This window comes from Diachasma alloeum, unplaced genomic scaffold (assembly GCF_001412515.2).
Source record: "Diachasma alloeum isolate Michigan unplaced genomic scaffold, Dall2.0 Dall_scaffold_00684, whole genome shotgun sequence".
Taxonomy (NCBI): Eukaryota; Metazoa; Arthropoda; class Insecta; order Hymenoptera; family Braconidae; genus Diachasma; species Diachasma alloeum.
In genome coordinates, this window is record NW_021680816.1 from 116,090 (window position 1) to 135,961 (window position 19,872).

Here is a 19,872-nt window from a genome sequence, read left to right on the forward strand (position 1 = left end):
AATACGAAATACCAAAGTAATCTCCCGCCATGCAAAATCGATACTATCATCTCAAGAAGGCGAATCTCCCGGAAGGCGACATTAATGGGAAGCAGGACTCTCGAGAGATGAGTGTGGAGGGACATTGCGGTAATAGAAGTATAGAGTTGAATTAGGTCACTAACTCTGCGTATCTTTGTAGAGACTGCGTTGCCATTGGGTGTTGACGGTAAACAGGTTCTCTTTGAGGGTGATGGACTGCACAAGGCGTCTCATTCATGCCAATTGGCCCATTCGGGTCTTCCACCCTCGGTGAAGACTTCGAGGGTGTTGTTGCACGTGAGAGGGACTGATTTCTCTGCTGCTGGTGCTGCAGGGGAGTTTGGTGGAGGTACACTGCGGACTGTCTCATTTGAGCCGCATATCTTTTGATTTACAAAGAATTGACAATAATTGTGATTGATGGTTTTGCTAGTTAGAGGATGATTTAACCGTTAAAACCTAAACCTCAAACCGTGTTTGAGGTTTGTTGTTACCTTTCTTCCGAGTAGAAGTAACCGTCTCCATTGGGTGAAGTAATTTCGGATGAGGGTACAACGTCCAAACTCGATTTCGGGCGTTGTGGTCGTCTCTGTTGGTGTTGAATTCCAGGCTGGTCAGTTGTTTGGGAGCTCGGTCTTCTCGTTGCCTCATACTCCAGGAAATCGGCACTGTGTGGTCGGGGGGGTGGTTGGACCCTTTGTTGTCTCATTACTGGCCCTAATGGTGAAAAAAAAACAGGTTAAACTTTGTTCTGAACTCTTAAATTAATTTTCCGACGGTTGGGAATTGGAAAAAAATTGAATCAAAGTGGAAATTCGTGTCAAACAATGTTGGAAGTTTTGTAGGAATGTTAGTAATAAATTTGGCCAATATTCTGAGTTTTTTTTTGTAGAAAAGAGTAAAGCAGAATTTAATCCAATTTAATTAGTAATAGTTCTCCAATCGTTGACAAAGAAAAACTATGGAATTTGTAAAATCACGCAATCTTAATATCGAAGTTTTGGCTTCATTTTGACTTCTTGAAATTTACTTAAGAGTAGGTGATAAGGGCTTCAAATGAAGCTGCATTCTCGACTTTAATTCACAGCGTTGAGTCGATATTTTCTCCCATTATTGTCACATGTCGTCCAATTTCTTATATCTCTTATATTCCCGGAAGTACACAAGATAATTGCAGAATTTTTGAGGTTGATAATTTGGATTTTTATTAAAGTTCACTTTTCGAAACCGTTTAGTGTGCGTGAAGTGCTTATTCTATCCACAGAGAGCGTAAAGTTCACAGGTCGTGCGTAAAGTAAATTTCGAGTGCATAAAGCGAAGTTTAAACTTTACGCAATTCGTGCACAAGAACAACTACTTTATCTCTACTACCATTCCGAACAGTGAACTTGACACGTATCATAAAAAATAGAATGTGTTACGCGTGCGTGCGAAGAAGTGGTACTTGGACCACAATATACAGTAGAGGCTTCGTGAGATACCTCGCGCTTCGAGCGCTCGAGCCCTGCCCCCACTCTTGGCAGTTTTATCGCTTCCCGAATGTTTATGTTCCGTGGGTTTTTTATAAGATACCTGTGGCCCCAGTCATTTTTCAACGCGAAAAGAGTAGTTAATATAAGGATCAAACGGTGTTAAGGGTCAAACGGGGCGGACGAAGGAAGTGATCATGAGGGTCTAATGACCTTGAAGGGAGGGTCACACCACTTTTTTCAAGTAATGGAAATATACATCGATTTTTTTTCACTTTTCCCATCGAAAAATCGTAATTTTTCGTCTGTGATTATTCTCGAGTCCACCAACAATCCCCCAACATCAGCTGCCATTCTATCACGCGGGGTTCTATCATGTTTAGGGAGAAAGGGGAACACGGGCGATATACAAATTCAAAATATTAAAAAAATCATATAAATAAAGCACCATTCATATAAATTTTATATAAATTGATTAGTTATCGATATTCATGTAGTAAAAATAAAAATTTCATTGAATTCGGGCGCAACGAGCGAGGTATCTTATTTGAAACTTACTGATCCCTATTTTTCTTCTCTCTATGGGCGCGCGTAGTGGTGGCATAGGGGCTCCCGGAATTCCACTTTCCTAATATCCCTAAGGTCTATTATACGAAGTCTTTACTGTACTATTAAACTTTTAACGTATAAAGAAAATTACGAAATAAAATTCAAAACAAGTCCTCACCCATACATACTTATATACATACATACATACAATATACATACAGACAGCTTCTAACAACCGCATATTCGGACTTTTGGGACGATATTTAATTACCCTGAAAATTTGAAACTGAAATTTGAACGATTACGATTGTTTGGTTCCTTTCCCAAGCACAAACACAAACACAGATTTTACCTCTATTCTTACAAAAGAGAAGATAACCGAAAGGTTTTATTGACGGAAGTTCAATTTGACAAAAGTTCAATTAACCAAAAGTTCACTTTCCCAAGTTGAATTTAACCAGGTTTTTTTAACGAAGTTTTTTTGACGAAGTCTTACGTGATATATGGTCCGCCCCTAATATCATGACATAATGTTAAACAAATAATGCAATAGTCCATTCTGGAAAAATAGACTCACCATTAATAGCCATAGCATTCGGACATACTTGTCCCTGAACCGCATAAACGGGTATAGAAATGGGCACGGGCGCTGGTCCTTTGGTATACCCTACAGGTCCTGCCGGCCTCTGATACAACTGTGGCCCGGCATAAACATCCTCATAGTCTCCATTGCCTCTAGTCACTCTCGGCTGTGCACTCCTCCCGTACGTATCTGGCGTTCTCCTCTCCGCAGGCTGCGTTTGCCCATAACCGTAATTGAGTCCCGATTTGTCTGTCCTCAAAGTCGGTGTATTCTGTTGTTGGGCCAGCCTCGAGGCATAAATAGTATTTCCCCGGTCGTATTCAGTAGTGGGAGATTTCACTGTCATTCGCATACCAGGCTGAACCGGTGATTTGCGAAAATCAGGATCTGGAGATGGAGTCGAGTAATCCGTGGATCCATCGGTCAGTCTTCTGGGTTTTGGTGGTGCATTTGCGTAAACTGGTTGGCCAAAATTCCTGAGCATCGGTGGAACAGTTTGAACATTGCTCGGACCTGCTTGCATCTGTTGTCTCCTCATATATTGTTGCATCATTGCTTGGTGCTGGGGATGTTGAGGGTGCTGGGGTTGTCTTGGGCTCTGGATGTGTCCATAATGCTGAGAAGTACTGGGTTGACTGAACTGAGATGGTGGCTGCATCCATCCGTTGACCATGGGCTGTGGGTGACTCTCCTCGAAACCTTGCTCAGGGCTGTTATTGTTAACATTCCCGTGATTACTGTTACTGGCACTGAGATTTGGAAATGAAGCTGTGTTTATACTGTTGGGGCTTGAGTTGTTGTTCGATTGGCTTGGATCGTCTCGTGATTGGAAACCGTGAAAGCCTGAATCGCTGTCGTCAGCACTTTGGTTAAGGATTGAGGATATTGAGGAGACACTGGGACGAGCGCTGCGATCACCGTCGGCCGGGCCGGCTAGCTCTATAGCTACTGGCTCTCCTGCATTACTGGAAATTAATTAAAAGCATTGAATACGTATTAGTTAACAAGTTCTTAATGACTCATGGATTGAGAGAAAGGATCATCCCGGTGTTTCAAATATTGAAAATAATTGAAAGTTGATTTTTCAATCTCGTTTTCTCTTTAACTTATTACACTTTGTATTATTTTCGCTATTTTCTTAACACTCCGTTGGTTGCGCAAAAGTTACGAACGCCGTTGGTCCCGCCGTAAGTGCTACGCCGCACCAGCATAATTTTGAAAGATCTAGGAAAAATCTTTGAAAAATCAAGAGTGATCTAGATGGTATACGTAAAGAAGTTCCGTGAAATTTTTTATGTTCAGTGTTACCATGAGTTATATATTCACACTGAGAAAAAAAATTATTTGTTCCAATCCATTTACTTAAGAAAAGTATTTATTCTTTCAATACAGTATTTCTCCCAGTTGAGTCATTACCAGGCAATCCTCATTAGGTTTCAATTATGAGAATTATATCACTCTAGACGGTGATCATGTTAGTTATGATCTTGAGTGAACTCCTTCAGCAATTATCAATATTGAAAAATCAATGGAAATTCTTTCCTCTAGAAAATAAGAATTTTAGTAAAAATGAATAATCCTTGGACGAGTTCATCCAGGTCATGTGCAACATAATCATCCTCTGGAGCAATATGACTGTCATAATTGAAACCTAATGAGATCTCGTTTTCTCTTTGACTGATTGCACTTAGTATTATTTTTGCTATTTTCTTAACACTCCGTCCCACCCCAGGTAGGAAATGTCAGTGTTGGAAAAATGGGCCAAGTCTGGCACAAGCCTGGGGTTGCCAGGTCTGGGCGGCCAAGCTTGGACCGAGGTTCGGCCATGCTTGGGGACCAGGGCTTGACCCACGGGGGAAGGGCGGGTAACTGAGCCTTGGTTGACAGATCTGACCCAGCCTTGGCCGAACATTGGCGGGCCGGAGCTGGATAACCAAGCCCGAGCCAGCGGTGACTCGGAGCTTGGTCATTGGGCTCCAGCTGTTGCTATAATTGTAAGGGTTAAGTCGGAACGGTAAGATGATGAGAATGGAATCATAGGGGTGGGATCATAAGGGTAATATCTGGAGAGTAAAATTGTAAGGGTTAAATCGCAATAATGGAAAGGGGCGGAAAAATCATAAGGCTGACATTGTGAGGGTTGAATGGTAAGGGTGGAATCTTGAAGGTAAAATTTTAAGGGTGTAATCGTAAAAAAATGGTGACCCAGTATTCGCTAATTACTACGAAAAGAAGAAGAATCGTTATTCAACATTAATCATCATTGTTACAATTATTATTGTAATTAATAATAATTATTATTGTTATTCATTATTGAATTAATTGACCGATTAAACTATAGTTGAATCACTTAATATCTCTATCAACTGAATAATAAAACGTTCAAATCGAAAAAAATCGAGATGGAATTAATATGAACGATTTAAAGTAGAGGTTTTACGAATTGCGCGGTAGGATAGTGGTTAGGGCGTCGGATTAGTAGTCGTGAGGTCGTGGGTTCGAGCCCACGTTAGGGTAATATTTTAAGTTCACAAAATCGATTTTTCAGCGATGATTGCATTAGGGTTTGGTAGGTAGGACGCAATTAAAACTAAAAATCATCCTAAAAAAGTTAATTATCTTGTTTTTGTCATTATTGATAATTGTCATAGACAGTTTGGTAGCCAGCCCGCGCCAATCGCATGCCGGTATTGATTTTTTTTCTTCCTTGAACCTGTTACGAATGCTCAGGAGTAAGATTGAATTACTTGTATTTCAATCACTGATATCATATTCATGTAATTAAGTAATATTTAATTGAGCCTGGCCAACAACTGACCACCAATGGTAGGCCGAGATCGGCGCCCAGACCTGGCCCCATATTATCATTCCAGGTTTCAACCAAGTCCGGCGTGGTCCCGGCGGAGGAACGGGCCCCGAAGTTCGGCAGCCTGGTCGCCGGGCTTGAACCGATCTCGGCCCGTTCGTTTTTCCTACTTGGGATCCTCAATTCAAGTATATTGCTTTTCCGTGTTCGCTTTTCAATAAAGCTCCTTCAAAGAAGATGTCGATCTCTTCACATTCAAACATATTCATCAAAAAGTCAGCATATGAAGTATATTTGACTCATTATTTTTCATCTTTCTCCGCAGGCCATAAAAGGCAAGGAGCAAATACTAGGAATTGCATGTAAGATGAAATAAGGAACAGTGTTTGGTTTCATTGTGTATCAAAGCGTTAAGTATATCAGTGTCGAGTGGGAAAAATGTAACTCATTTCTTATACACTTGACTCAGCTTGAAGTTGAGTAGAGAAGTGGCTATCAGCTTTCACCTTTTTCGAATGTTAAGGTATTGTCTATTCCGAATATTCGGTTATTATCACGCATACTTTCTAAGTGTATGTTGTATACTGACGGAAAAAAATGTTTCAATATTATAAAAATCGTTTACATATTCCATCAACCCATGATAGGTTTGAAGTAAGACAGCGTTGCTGTCTGGAATAAAGCACTAGGATACTGAATGGAACATTAATATTTCTTTTCGAATTGAGATAATTATTTCTTTCCTTTGAAATCCTTGCGATTCAGAGTAAGCGAGGTCATATTTCAGGAACATCTGAAGGTTTTCTTCCCCATAAATTCTGTATTGATTCAATAAAAAAGTCCCTGATTCATGATTTACTGGGTCGAAGTTCTTAGTGTTTGTAGTCATTTTATTTTGAAAGTCAAGAAGTTCTCGTTTCATCGTCCAGGTGATGTTCAACTCATGAACACTTTGAATTCGGACATTAGTTTTGTAATTTCGAGATATAGGTTTCGGATGGAAAAGCATCCGAATGAAAGCTTTGTAATCGTTGATTTTGACGAGCATCTAATTTCGCCTGGAAATGACGTAGAACATCATGAAACGTAAAGATATGGTATTTTTAGAAAATGTGTGTATGTATATCTGGATATGTGTGCGAATATTTTTGAAAATTGTTATAAATTTTCACAGAGAAAGGAATAAAGTTGAAGCTAAAAATCTGAAATTTCGTCACATAATTGGTATACTTTAGAGCACTTCTGGGCGCAATTTCAGGTCAATCGGTCAAGTAGCTTCCGAGATACGGCAATTTTTCGAAAATCGTTTTTCCTCAATATCTCGAAAACTACGTGACTGAATTGCATTTTTTGGATATCGAAATATTCCTTATGATAATAGTTATCAAATCAACTCATAATACTGCTATGGAACTGGGGATAATTTGGTAACAATCGGCATTTTTCGGTTTTATGAGGAAATCGTTCTGTGCATGATAACTCCTGAAAAATTTTAGACAGGATGTTGAAATTTGGTAAGATTGTAGCACTCATGGTATTATGGAATGGGATTGTAGGTAGGCAAAACTGGGCAAGTGGTTTAGAAGATATTCAATTTTTTGTGAAAAACTGTACTGCACAATATCTCCCAAACTGCTGGTTCGATTCATTTTTTTTTCTTCAAAATACACGTCTTGCCATCCCCTATCAAGATCAATCAAAATGTGAACACCTGTTCATCCAAAGTTTTCAAGATATTCGCTTTTTTGTAATTATTTCAATTGAGAGTTAATCTGACGTTCCATAATACGCGTAAAACTTGAAATAAACATTTGAGATTCTGGCTACTAATTAGTATTATTAAATCGCACTTGTGTATGAAATTTGGTGTCGCTCGATTTAATACCTCCTGGGGTAGAGCAATTTATTCAAAACTATTTTTCTTCTAAAAAGTCACACATCCTCAGTTTATCGATTATTTTCACCTCTAGGGGCTTATTTTTGATTTGTTTTCTCTCGGTGTGAGGAAAAGTTTTCAACAATGATATGACTTACGGATTTGGATTCTGAAGCAGTGATGCAAGTGTCAGTGCATTGACCCATTGATTCATACTCTCCCTCGTGTCAGCAGCAAAGTGGTACGTCCTCATGTTAGCATGTTCCGCCTTGAAGGCAAACTTCTTGTTGACCTTGTCCTCGGGTTTGCACACCATAACTCGGTATGATGGCAACAGAATCGATCCCAGTAGTTTCTCTTCTTCTGGACCTGGGGATGTAAGACAATTTGGTGGAGAGTTAAAACGAAAATTAGTGGAGTGTAGACTTAAGTTCGGGGTGACCGATCGAATCTTGTATTTACTCGATGACTAAGGTTCGGGGAAACTTCTCATAGTAAAGTATGTGTACACACTGGCTTATGGTAAGAAGATACTGTTGGCAAATATTTAGGAATTTCGAACTCCCCCCGAAAGGGTTGATCGATTAGATCCATTTGGAGTTTGAGTGCTTAGTTTGAGATATACTCCATATGATAAACAAAACTTGGCAGTTAATGGACATCAGAATTTGATCAGCTGAATTCAGTGGTGACGCGGTCATTCCAAATATAACACGTCTGTTAATCATGCATTTCTCTCGAGAGCAAGTAATTAGAGAGGAAAATGTCGGAGAACTCATCTTAAAGATGAGGAAAGTCGATATCGAATGTCATTTAGGATTCATTGAGAGAGACTAAGAGTGAGTTATTCCAGAATATTCTGTAAATATTGAACTGAGTATATTTAAAGCACGGTCGCATCACCATAATTTTTCTCCGATTTTATTTTGGGAGGTAAATTTTGTGTAATGTCATAACAGTATAATTGAAATCCATTTTGTCCTGTTCAGAAAACAATTTCGAGCATGAATTCTCATATTAGATTACAACAACATGGAAGATTGACCTGAATATTGGATATTAACTGGTCCACTACAAATTATTCTTTTTGCAGTTAGCAACAACCAAACATCCGAATTTGACCCAAGTATTCTGCATAGAGTTGACTCATTCAAATCTTCCATTCAACCGTTCATATTATTACTAATGGACTCTTCGGCCATAATACGATCATACATATCAGTACCGAAGTGGTAAAACGGTTTAAGTCGACTTATCTCCCAGTTGAGTTTTTGAGGAATATTTCCGAATCTAAGGAAGATGGCGAAATTTTGGTAATTACATTGTTTGAAACATAGCTATATATCTATCAGTTAAACGGTCGGTCCGACCGGCAAACGTCGAGCACCATCGGGAACCTTCGGTTGAGCGGTCAGACGATTGCGAAAACCCCAAAATTTATTACATCATCAGCTTTTGTAGAATCAACGTATCGTGTCGTGAAAAGTACATCACCTCAAATTCAGTGAATTAACAGAGACAATTGTCAAGGATAATTAACAGTTATTTAACAATTCAGTGCATCAGCCGCGGTAATTATAATTTGAGATGCTCAACAACCTACTTCGGACCAAAGTGTAAATTTTACGGTTAACGAAGTGCTTCGATTCCACTAAAATATAGTCACATTTTATAATTCAGTGCTTTAATTAATTTCCAGCCTATTATGGAACAAGACTCCCCACCTCCACCCTAAAATTAGATCCTCATCTCAAACATACATTTGTTGTAGCTGTTGTGTCCCAGATAATTGTACCAAATATTATTGAATAACGCAATTATGAAGAAATGAGGAGTCAGCACCGTATTACAACACGAGGCCGTTTTGTAATACCAATCGAGGCAACTGTGCCTCGGTTTTTCAATAAAACCGAGATCACACTGGGCTCGAGAGCTCATTTCCGATGTAGTTCATTATCAAGTACATTTGAATCCATTTGATTTATCAAGTACATTTTAATCCATTTGATCAGAGTAAACCGTTAATCTTTAGTGTGAAATTAATAAACTAAAGTATTTTAAATTGCTGAGATTGAGTCCATTTTACTTAACCACTCTACCATACATTACATAGCTCTTAATCGGCTCTACAAAAAAGGTTTTAAAAAATATTTTGCTATTTTCCTCAGATTCCGAGATATTTATTGAAAACTGGTCAATAGTCAAAATTGACTTGTACCGTTTTACCACTTCGCTACTAATATGTACACATATTATAAAGGACGAATGCTATATGCTATCCTTTCACCCTTATTGTTTCTACATTCGGCCAAATAAGTTCTGTCCCACCTGAAGGTGGTTCCCCCGAATGAAGCTTATGAACATAGGAGAAACTGGTGGATTGGGCTGTTGGTCGCTCGCTGCGCTCGCTCCCATTGCGGGTGGGTTGGTAGCGGATGTATTCATGTGGGTCTGACCATTCGGACGGGTCGCACTAACAACTTCCCGATATTATTATTCCTCCCATTTTTACTAAAAGAATCCTTTTCAACTCTCAATACTCTGTTTATTTATTCATGAGAAACGCTTGTCTGAGCGATTTTAAAACTTTTCTTCAGGGAATTTTGGAAAAACCACTGGAAAAATCACTAAAGTTTCAGAAAATCCTAGATAAATTACGGGAGTGATTATTATTCCTTCCATTTTTACTAAAAGAATCCTTTTCAACTCTCAATACTCTATTTATTTATTCATGAGAAACCCTTGTCTGAGCGATTTTAAAACTTTTCTCCAGGGAATTTTGGAAAAACCACTGGAAAAATCACTGGAGTTTCAGAAAATCCTAGATAAATCACGGGAGTGATTGACTCTAATGATATCCTGATGTTGACAATGCCAATCACGTCATTTATACAGGAGAAATACTTATCTTAGCCATTTTCAAACATTTCTCCAGGAAAATTTGGAAGAACTACTGGAGCGAATTACTCCAAAATCTAATCAGGTCTAAGTTACATGAAGACCTTTCAATTGCGTCCTCCATCATCTTGATCGCACGAGTCATTCGGGAGAAATCGTTAACGAAAATTCCGTGGCATACAGACCTACATACACACATACACACACATATACAGACATGTTGTTGAGAAGTGTTTTAGATACCGAGAAACGTGGATAAATCGCAAAAAACTAATGNATTCGGACGGGTCGCACTAACAACTTCCCGATATTATTATTCCTCCCATTTTTACTAAAAGAATCCTTTTCAACTCTCAATACTCTGTTTATTTATTCATGAGAAACCCTTGTCTGAGCGATTTTAAAACTTTTCTCCAGGGAATTTTGGAAAAACCACTGGAAAAATCACTGGAGTTTCAGAAAATCCTAGATAAATCACGGGAGTGATTGACTCTAATGATATCCTGATGTTGACAATGCCAATCACGTCATTTATACAGGAGAAATACTTATCTTAGCCATTTTCAAACATTTCTCCAGGAAAATTTGGAAGAACTACTGGAGCGAATTACTCCAAAATCTAATCAGGTCTAAGTTACATGAAGACCTTTCAATTGCGTCCTCCATCATCTTGATCGCACGAGTCATTCGGGAGAAATCGTTAACGAAAATTCCGTGGCATACAGACCTACATACACACATACACACACATATACAGACATGTTGTTGAGAAGTGTTTTAGATACCGAGAAACGTGGATAAATCGCAAAAAACTAATGATTCATTTTCAGGGTGATTACAATAACTACCCGATAGATCGGGAAGTTGATAAAATAAATAACAAATTAGAAAAAAACGAAAGAAATATCATGGTGAAAAATATATGAAAAAAATTGGAGAAAATGAAGAGCTTTTCTTCATTATAATCGTTCGTTATGAGCATCTTATGAGAATGAGAAATTTTTGGTAATTTTTTTCTATTTTGAATTTTTCGTTCTGGAATAACTCGAAAACCATCGGACCAATATCAACCAAAATCTAATCCGGTCCAAGTTACATGAAGACGTATCGATTGGAGAAAAAAAAAAGTTAAATCGGACCATTCGTTCACGAGAAATCGTTGACCAAAATTTTGACCACATACGTACAAAGTAACACACACACACACACACACACACACACNCGTACAAAGTAACACACATGCACACACACACACACACACACGCACACACACACACACGCCCACAGACATTTTTTTAAAAACTATCGAGGAACATTAGAAACACCTTGAAACGTGGAGATATCATGGAAAATCGATTTTGCATTTTCGAGGGCATTACAATAACTTCCCTGCCCGGGAAGTTAATTACTATATGGAATAGTACCCTCGACCATGTTACAGGGTAGAGTGTACTATTAATTATGATAAAGGGACCCATAGTCGTTTGGCAAACTTTACCATAGTTTATAGGAGAGATTACCATGCACTATGGTAACATGACCTATATTATATGGTAAAACGTGAAAAAGTCATAAAATGTCACGAATATACAAAAAAATGATCACTAAACTATATCATGATAATGATGAGTATAATGAGATAGAAATTTCAAGTGAGAGATATATTTATTATTATTTTTTTTTCTATTTCATTGGTTTTATCGAAGTAATTCTCGATTTGAAACCCCTCCTCTAGCCTGCCTCCCCCTCCTTTCTTTTCCTCTCATTGTTATCTGCGGTCATGGCCGTCTTACTCTTAGCTGTGCCCCATTCGAGCTAGGACTGCACGGGAAACAATGTAAAACCCCAGTCGCACAGCCGGCCGATTGTGCAGTGCCCTAATATATCCATCTGTCACACTGACTAGATGGAGACACTAGGCCACTAACACCGTACCTACCGCCCGCAATTTTTGTGCGAGCGAGGTGTTCCTAAGCGGTTACCCATCCAAGAACTAACCCAGCTCATCGCTGCTTAGCTTGGATGTCCGCCGGAGCAACACCTCACCCACCTAACCATTACAGTCGGTCGGGATATATATTTATATTCAACGTATTTGGTTTCGACGCTGTTTCAATAATTACAGAGTATTTTCTTATAATGTTGGATTCTTTCCTATTAATAATCATCAATATACCTAGATTAATCATATCGAATATCGTAAGGATCATATTNCATTACAATAACTTCCCTGCCCGGGAAGTTAATTACTATATGGAATAGTACCCTCGACCATGTTACAGGGTAGAGTGTACTATTAATTATGATAAAGGGACCCATAGTCGTTTGGCAAACTTTACCATAGTTTATAGGAGAGATTACCATGCACTATGGTAACATGACCTATATTATATGGTAAAACGTGAAAAAGTCATAAAATGTCACGAATATACAAAAAAATGATCACTAAACTATATCATGATAATGATGAGTATAATGAGATAGAAATTTCAAGTGAGAGATATATTTATTATTATTTTTTTTTCTATTTCATTGGTTTTATCGAAGTAATTCTCGATTTGAAACCCCTCCTCTAGCCTGCCTCCCCCTCCTTTCTTTTCCTCTCATTGTTATCTGCGGTCATGGCCGTCTTACTCTTAGCTGTGCCCCATTCGAGCTAGGACTGCACGGGAAACAATGTAAAACCCCAGTCGCACAGCCGGCCGATTGTGCAGTGCCCTAATATATCCATCTGTCACACTGACTAGATGGAGACACTAGGCCACTAACACCGTACCTACCGCCCGCAATTTTTGTGCGAGCGAGGTGTTCCTAAGCGGTTACCCATCCAAGAACTAACCCAGCTCATCGCTGCTTAGCTTGGATGTCCGCCGGAGCAACACCTCACCCACCTAACCATTACAGTCGGTCGGGATATATATTTATATTCAACGTATTTGGTTTCGACGCTGTTTCAATAATTACAGAGTATTTTCTTATAATGTTGGATTCTTTCCTATTAATAATCATCAATATACCTAGATTAATCATATCGAATATCGTAAGGATCATATTTAACAATAACATATTTACATCAGTATTTTAATATCAGAATATACATATCTACAGAATAGTGGGATTTTTTGCCCCAAATTTTACCTAATCATTGGAAGAATTTTTACGGTGCTATAAAAATTATTAAAAAATTCAAATGTGAGTAATTAAACTCAACAACTTTGCGTGAGAATTTAGACCCAACCTTTCGGAACGTATTGCTTTCCATTCCCGGAGGTAGCTATATACGATAGGATACAAAATTTCATTTGTCGAAATGTCAATGTCGACCACCTCTTATCATTTATATCAATTTCATAGGATTGGAAAAGTCTTTCAAAGGAGTATTCTTGTAATTGTTGAGTAACAAAAATAACTTGATTATTTGGCTCTAGGATTACGATATTGATCAAATGTAATTGAGGACCAGCCTTGGTCGGCATCATTCATATTACGTTTTCCCTGATATCATGTCCCAAATAATTGAGAGAGCTTACTATTGTAATATCTCCAGATCGATTGGACGGGAGAACTGGCAGAAAATGACGATAATTTGGATCNCAAAAAAATGATCACTAAACTATATCATGATAATGATGAGTATAATGAGATAGAAATTTCAAGTGAGAGATATATTTATTATTATTTTTTTTTCTATTTCATTGGTTTTATCGAAGTAATTCTCGATTTGAAACCCCTCCTCTAGCCTGCCTCCCCCTCCTTTCTTTTCCTCTCATTGTTATCTGCGGTCATGGCCGTCTTACTCTTAGCTGTGCCCCATTCGAGCTAGGACTGCACGGGAAACAATGTAAAACCCCAGTCGCACAGCCGGCCGATTGTGCAGTGCCCTAATATATCCATCTGTCACACTGACTAGATGGAGACACTAGGCCACTANTTATGGTAACCTCTACCATACAAAAGTAATCCCTACCATTCACTTTCCTCCGTGTAGTTAGGCTAGGTAGGTTAGGCTCGGTTGTGGTGGACGTTAGGAAAAATTGTCAAACGGAAAAATTGTCAAATGAGAATGGGACGGCTGAGGCTCAGTCAGATCCCATCTTTACCGACGGAGCTCGCCCTCAGCGCCAACGACGAAAGCAGACACTAATTCTACGATCGGAATAATGAAGACTAACGAAANAACTAACCCAGCTCATCGCTGCTTAGCTTGGATGTCCGCCGGAGCAACACCTCACCCACCTAACCATTACAGTCGGTCGGGATATATATTTATATTCAACGTATTTGGTTTCGACGCTGTTTCAATAATTACAGAGTATTTTCTTATAATGTTGGATTCTTTCCTATTAATAATCATCAATATACCTAGATTAATCATATCGAATATCGTAAGGATCATATTTAACAATAACATATTTACATCAGTATTTTAANTACGATCGGAATAATGAAGACTAACGAAAATATCCGAACCGCCATTATTTATTATTCCTACGTTTCCACATATCCACCACAGCTGTGGCGTTCCAACTTTTGAATTAATAACTAAATTAATAACTATGAAATTGAACTGATGAAATATTAGTTGTTTATGATAAACACATCTCTACTTTCTTTTTGTGTGACCTCAATAACTCCATAATTGGTGATCCCGATGTGATCCAGACGGATTACGTTTACGCAAGCAATAACCTCGCAACAACCACGTGCCAGCATAGAGACGCTAACCACCTCCATGGGTCTTCCTCGCACACCGCGACCAGGTACTTCAGAAAACAATCAAAATCAAGTGCCTGAAGATCAAATCCAACAAAATCCAACTCAACAAGTTCACATCCAGCAAAATCAGAATCAACAAATTCAGAATCAACAAATCCAGGAACAACAAATCAGGTCAGTCACTTCCGCTTCCATTAATACTACAAAGACGACCCGCAATGGCTCACCCACCAAATTACCAACTTCCTGGAATTGACAATCTCCTCGGAGAATTTGCACCAGCTGGTAGAGCAGCTAATCCAAACATGAATCTTCCGTTTGGCGTCAACCTCGTCAACCAAGAGGCCCTGAACGAGCTCCAGATCATGGCCCTATCACAATTCAAGCTCACACCCTTCATCAGTGAGGATCCAACCGCTTGGTTCACGTAGATTGAGGATACCTCCAATCACCAATGACAACACAAAGAAAGATCACTAATGACAACACAAAGTATGATGTTGCCCTCAAGACCCTGGACAAACTGTATCTTCGAGAGATCTCTGATACCCTCAGAGCTCCTCCAGTCAGAGATAAGTACACATTTCTCAAAGATCAAATTATCAAACGTTTTTCCGAATCGAGTGATCACCGCTTGCACAAATTGTTGACAGAGGTTGAGCTTGGTGATCAGCAACCCAGTCAGCTCCTGAGGAAGATGAGAGCCCTAGCCGACGGGAAAGTTGGAGAAGAGGTCCTCCGCAACAGATGGCTAGCTCTAGAGCCAGACGTTGTCAGCAAGATCCTCAAAGCTGTCCAGACCAATGCCACACTCGATCAATTGGCTGAGTCTGCTGATGCAGTGATGGAGAACAGCAATGGTACCCATGTCATGATGACATATTACCAGCAGCCTAAATTCAATGGCCAGAGTCTAGCAGCATCGACAGGTCACTTCAACAACAACAGATCCGACAGTCTCATCGATCAGAGGCTCAGTGCTGTCGAGAAAGCCATCGAGACCTTGTGCTATGCACTCCAGAATCCGTCATCCAAGGTAGGACAGATGAATTCAAGGCGATCTCGCTCTCACTTTCGTTCACGCTCTCTCACACCTGCACCAACGGGCCAGAGCGGTCTCTGCTTCTACCATGAGCGTTTTGGGGACAGAGCCCGTCAATGTCACCCTCCATGCTCTCGCACCAACGTAAACCTCCGGCAACAGTTAAACTAGAGACGCTGGCGTCTGTTCAGGCGGCCTGCGGCAGCTCAGACTCAAACAATAATGCCGCCATCAAGGAATTTCGCCTGTTCGTCTCTGATAAATCAAAAGGCCAAAGATTTCTAGTCGACTCAGGATCTGTAATATCCATAATCCCTCGTTCCTCGAGTTTGTTGCCAATAACACAGTCATCGACACATATGGCCAACAGTTACACTACACGTTGGACTTCGACGCGACTTGAAGTGCAATTTCACCGTCGCCAACGTCAAAACTCCTATCATCGGTGCAGATCTACTTGCTCACTATAGTCTGCTCATCGATCTCAGAGGAAAAAGACTCATCGATCCAACAACCAACCTCACAGCACTTGGAGAGATGCTTGAGACCAGCATCTTCAGTGTCTCTACTGTCACCAATGACATATCAGCTCTCTCTCCAGAGGTCCAGCAACTTCTCATCAAGTACGTCGACATCACGAAACCTCCTGCAGCTCCAAGAACTCAGCTTGACAGTCCAGTAGCTCACCACATTGTCACCAGCGGACCACCGGTTGCTGAGCGATTTCGACGACTTGCTGGTGAGAAATTACAAGCAGCTCGCAATGATATCCAAACTATATTGGATTGTGGGGTTATTAGACCCTCCAGTAGTCAATCGGAAAGCCCTATTCACCTGGTAACGAAAAAGCAAGGCGGCTGGCGAACAACAGGAGACTATCGTGGTCTCAACAAACGCACAGTCCCTGATCGTTACATCATCGAGGATGTTCTGCAGCGTTGTCATAGCAGCGAGGTATTCACAACTCTTGACCTCGTAAGAGCATACGATCAGATCCCAATGGCTCAGGAAGCTATTGCCAAGACGGCCATTACAACACCTTTTGGCCTCTTCGAGTTCCTCGGTATGCCTCCAGGATTGCGCAATGCCGCGCAAACGTTCCAGCGCCATATGGACAACCTCCTGAAAGACATAGACTTCGTAGCTTGCTACATTGACGAACTCATCGTGTTCTCCAGGACCCCTGAAGAGCACAAGGAGCATCTCGAGATCATCTTCAAGATTCTCCAAGACAATCACCTCAGCATCAACACCAGTAAGTGCCAATTTGGCAAAGCTGAAGTAATCTACCTGGGATACAAGCTGAATCGTCATGGTTTTTGTCCACCTGAGAACAAAGTACAAGCCATTGTCGAGTTTCCGAAGCCTGAAAATATCGGTGAGCTTCGCAGATTCATCGGCATGCTTAACTACTACAGACGACGCCTTCCACATGCAGCACATCACCAAGTTCTTCTCAACGACTTCACCAAGGACTTGAAGAAGAATGACAAGTGAAAAATTCCTTGGACCAATGAATCAGAAGCAGCTGTTGAGCGATGCAAGGAGAAAATCGCCTCGGCAACCAGAGTCAGCTTACTCTCACCAACAGCACCGCTCGCACTCTCCACGGACGCCTCAGACTCTGGCATTGGAGCAGTTCTGGAGCAGTTGGAGGACAACATTTGGAAGCCGCTTAGTTTCTTCTCACGCAAGCTGAGGCCAACAGAGTCTCGATACAGCACCTATGATCGTGAGCTCCTGGCAATTTTCGCTGCTATCAAATTCTTCAGACATCGTGGAAGGTCGTCCTTTCGTCATCAAGACCGATCATCGACCTCTCATCTACGCCTTCTCACAGCGTCCTGAAAAAGCAACTCCAGGACAACTAGACAAGCTAGACTACATCTCACAATTCACAACCGAGATCGTCTACGTCAAAGGAGACGAAAACGTAGTTACTGACGCACTCTCACGCATTAACACAATCGATATGCCCAAGGTGTTGAGCTCAGAAGCCATCCAGCTCGCCCAGGAATCCGACGAGGAACTACAGAGCTTGCTCAATTCCGACAATTCGTCCTGCAAACTCCAACGATTGATCGTTGGAGATCATCCGATCTACTGCGACACATTCACTGGACGAGTTCGCCCATACATCCCCGGCAGCCTTCGAAGACAAGCTTTCGACGTCACGCACTCTCCTGCACATCCAAGCACTCGAGTGACAATTCGTCAACTGAGAGAAAAATTGGTTTGGCCTGGCCTCAAACGTGACGCAGCACGCTGGTGTCGAGAGTGCATCCCTTGCCAGAAATGCAAGATCCAGCCACACAACCGCATCGAACCTGCACACATCAGTGTTCCTGATAATCGATTCGGGCATGTCCACCTGGACATTTTCGAGCTACCTCCAGTTAAAGGCCTGCGTTAATGCCTCACCATGATCGACAGGTTCACTCGATGGCCTGTCGCTGTTCCTCTGACCAACATCGAAGCTGAGACCATCGCTATTGCATTCTTTACTCATTGGATTTCCCAGTTTGGTACTCCACTCCACATCACGACTGATCAAGGCTCGCAATTTGAGTTCAGACTCTTCTCAGCACTCGCAAGAATGGTTGGAGCCAAGAAGATACACACCATTGTGAAACACTGTGAAATCAGCTCTCATATGCAATGCCCCAACTCCATGGCCAGAACTTCTTCCATCAGTCATGCTCGGACTCAGAACTGCTTTCAAGGAGGATCTGAAAGCCTCTCCAGCACAGCCTCTGTAGGGGACCGAGTTACGAATTCCTGGTGAGTTTTTCGTCTTTGAAAACTTACCTGCTGATCCAAACTTCTTCCTCGAGAAATTTCGAGACCACATGAGACGAGTGAGGCCCACCACCACTGCCCATCACACCAAGGCACGATTTTTCATCCTCAAGGACTTGTATGAGTGCAGCCATGTTTTTGTCAGAGTCGACGCGGTTAAAAAACCCCTTGACTCACCCTACACTGGACCGCACGAAGTCATCAAACGAGTCGATGACAGAGTTTTCGTTGTCAAGGTCAATGGACAAGACAAAGCCATCTCCGTTGACAGACTCAAACCAGCATTCATCGCAAAAACTGGCTCAGAGCAACCATCTAAGCCGCAGCAGCAGCAACCACAACAGCAGCAGCAACACATTCCTCAACCTAGTCCACTGATCGCTGTACCTGAAGAACATCGTTCTCTAAACATGGATCTACTTCTAAGGACTTACGCCAGAGTAACCAAAACTCCAAAGAAAGTTTCGTCCCCTTCTTTACCCAGTCAGGTCACTGGGGGGGGGAGTGGTTGTGGCGGCTGAGGCTCAGTCAGATCCCATCGTTGCCGACGGAGCTCGCCCTCAGCGCCAACGACGAAAGCAGACACTAATTCCACGATCGGAATAACGAAGACTAACGAAAATATCCAAACCGCCATTATTCATTATTCCTACGTTTCCACATATCTACCGCAGCTGTGGCGTTCCAACTTTTGTATTAATAACTAACTACTAAGTGATTGAACTGATTAAATATAAGTTGTTTATGATAAACACATCTCTACTTTCTTTATGTGAGACCTCAATAACTCCATAAGGATGCGAAGGGGGCGCCATCCTGTAGTGACGGCACGGAGTATGGTTTTTGGGATAAAGAAGAGTTTTCAAGTTAGAATTGTATAGATAAATTCAAAATAATATTTAGTTTAAGATAATCAATTAAGGAGATCTCAAGCACATTGAATTATATGATATTATAGGGGCAAAATGGATATTTTCTGACCTCATTCGATTTCTTAGAGGTAAAATGGGCCTTTTCTGTACTCCTACGATTACATGGGGGCAAAATGGATTTTTCGCGTACTCCTACGATTTCATGGGGGTAAAATGGGTATTTACTGACCATATACGATTT

At 40.8% G+C, this 19,872-nt stretch overlaps 1 protein-coding gene across 3 annotated transcripts in view; it reads right to left on the reverse strand.

Annotated features, from left to right (window-relative positions):
- LOC107044193 overlaps positions 1–19,872 on the reverse strand; it is a 345,751-nt gene that overhangs the window by 19,967 nt on the left and 305,912 nt on the right. For 2 of the 3 annotated variants that reach the window (XM_015265990.1, XM_015265991.1), the window contains 4 exons: positions 7,463–7,673; positions 2,617–3,587; positions 516–738; positions 165–404 (listed from right to left, as the gene is read on the reverse strand). In XM_015265990.1, the coding sequence (XP_015121476.1) occupies positions 165–404; positions 516–738; positions 2,617–3,587; positions 7,463–7,673 (1,645 nt within the window). The remainder of the gene's footprint in view (positions 1–164; positions 405–515; positions 739–2,616; positions 3,588–7,462; positions 7,674–19,872) is intronic. The other variant, XM_015265993.1, reaches the window with a different exon arrangement.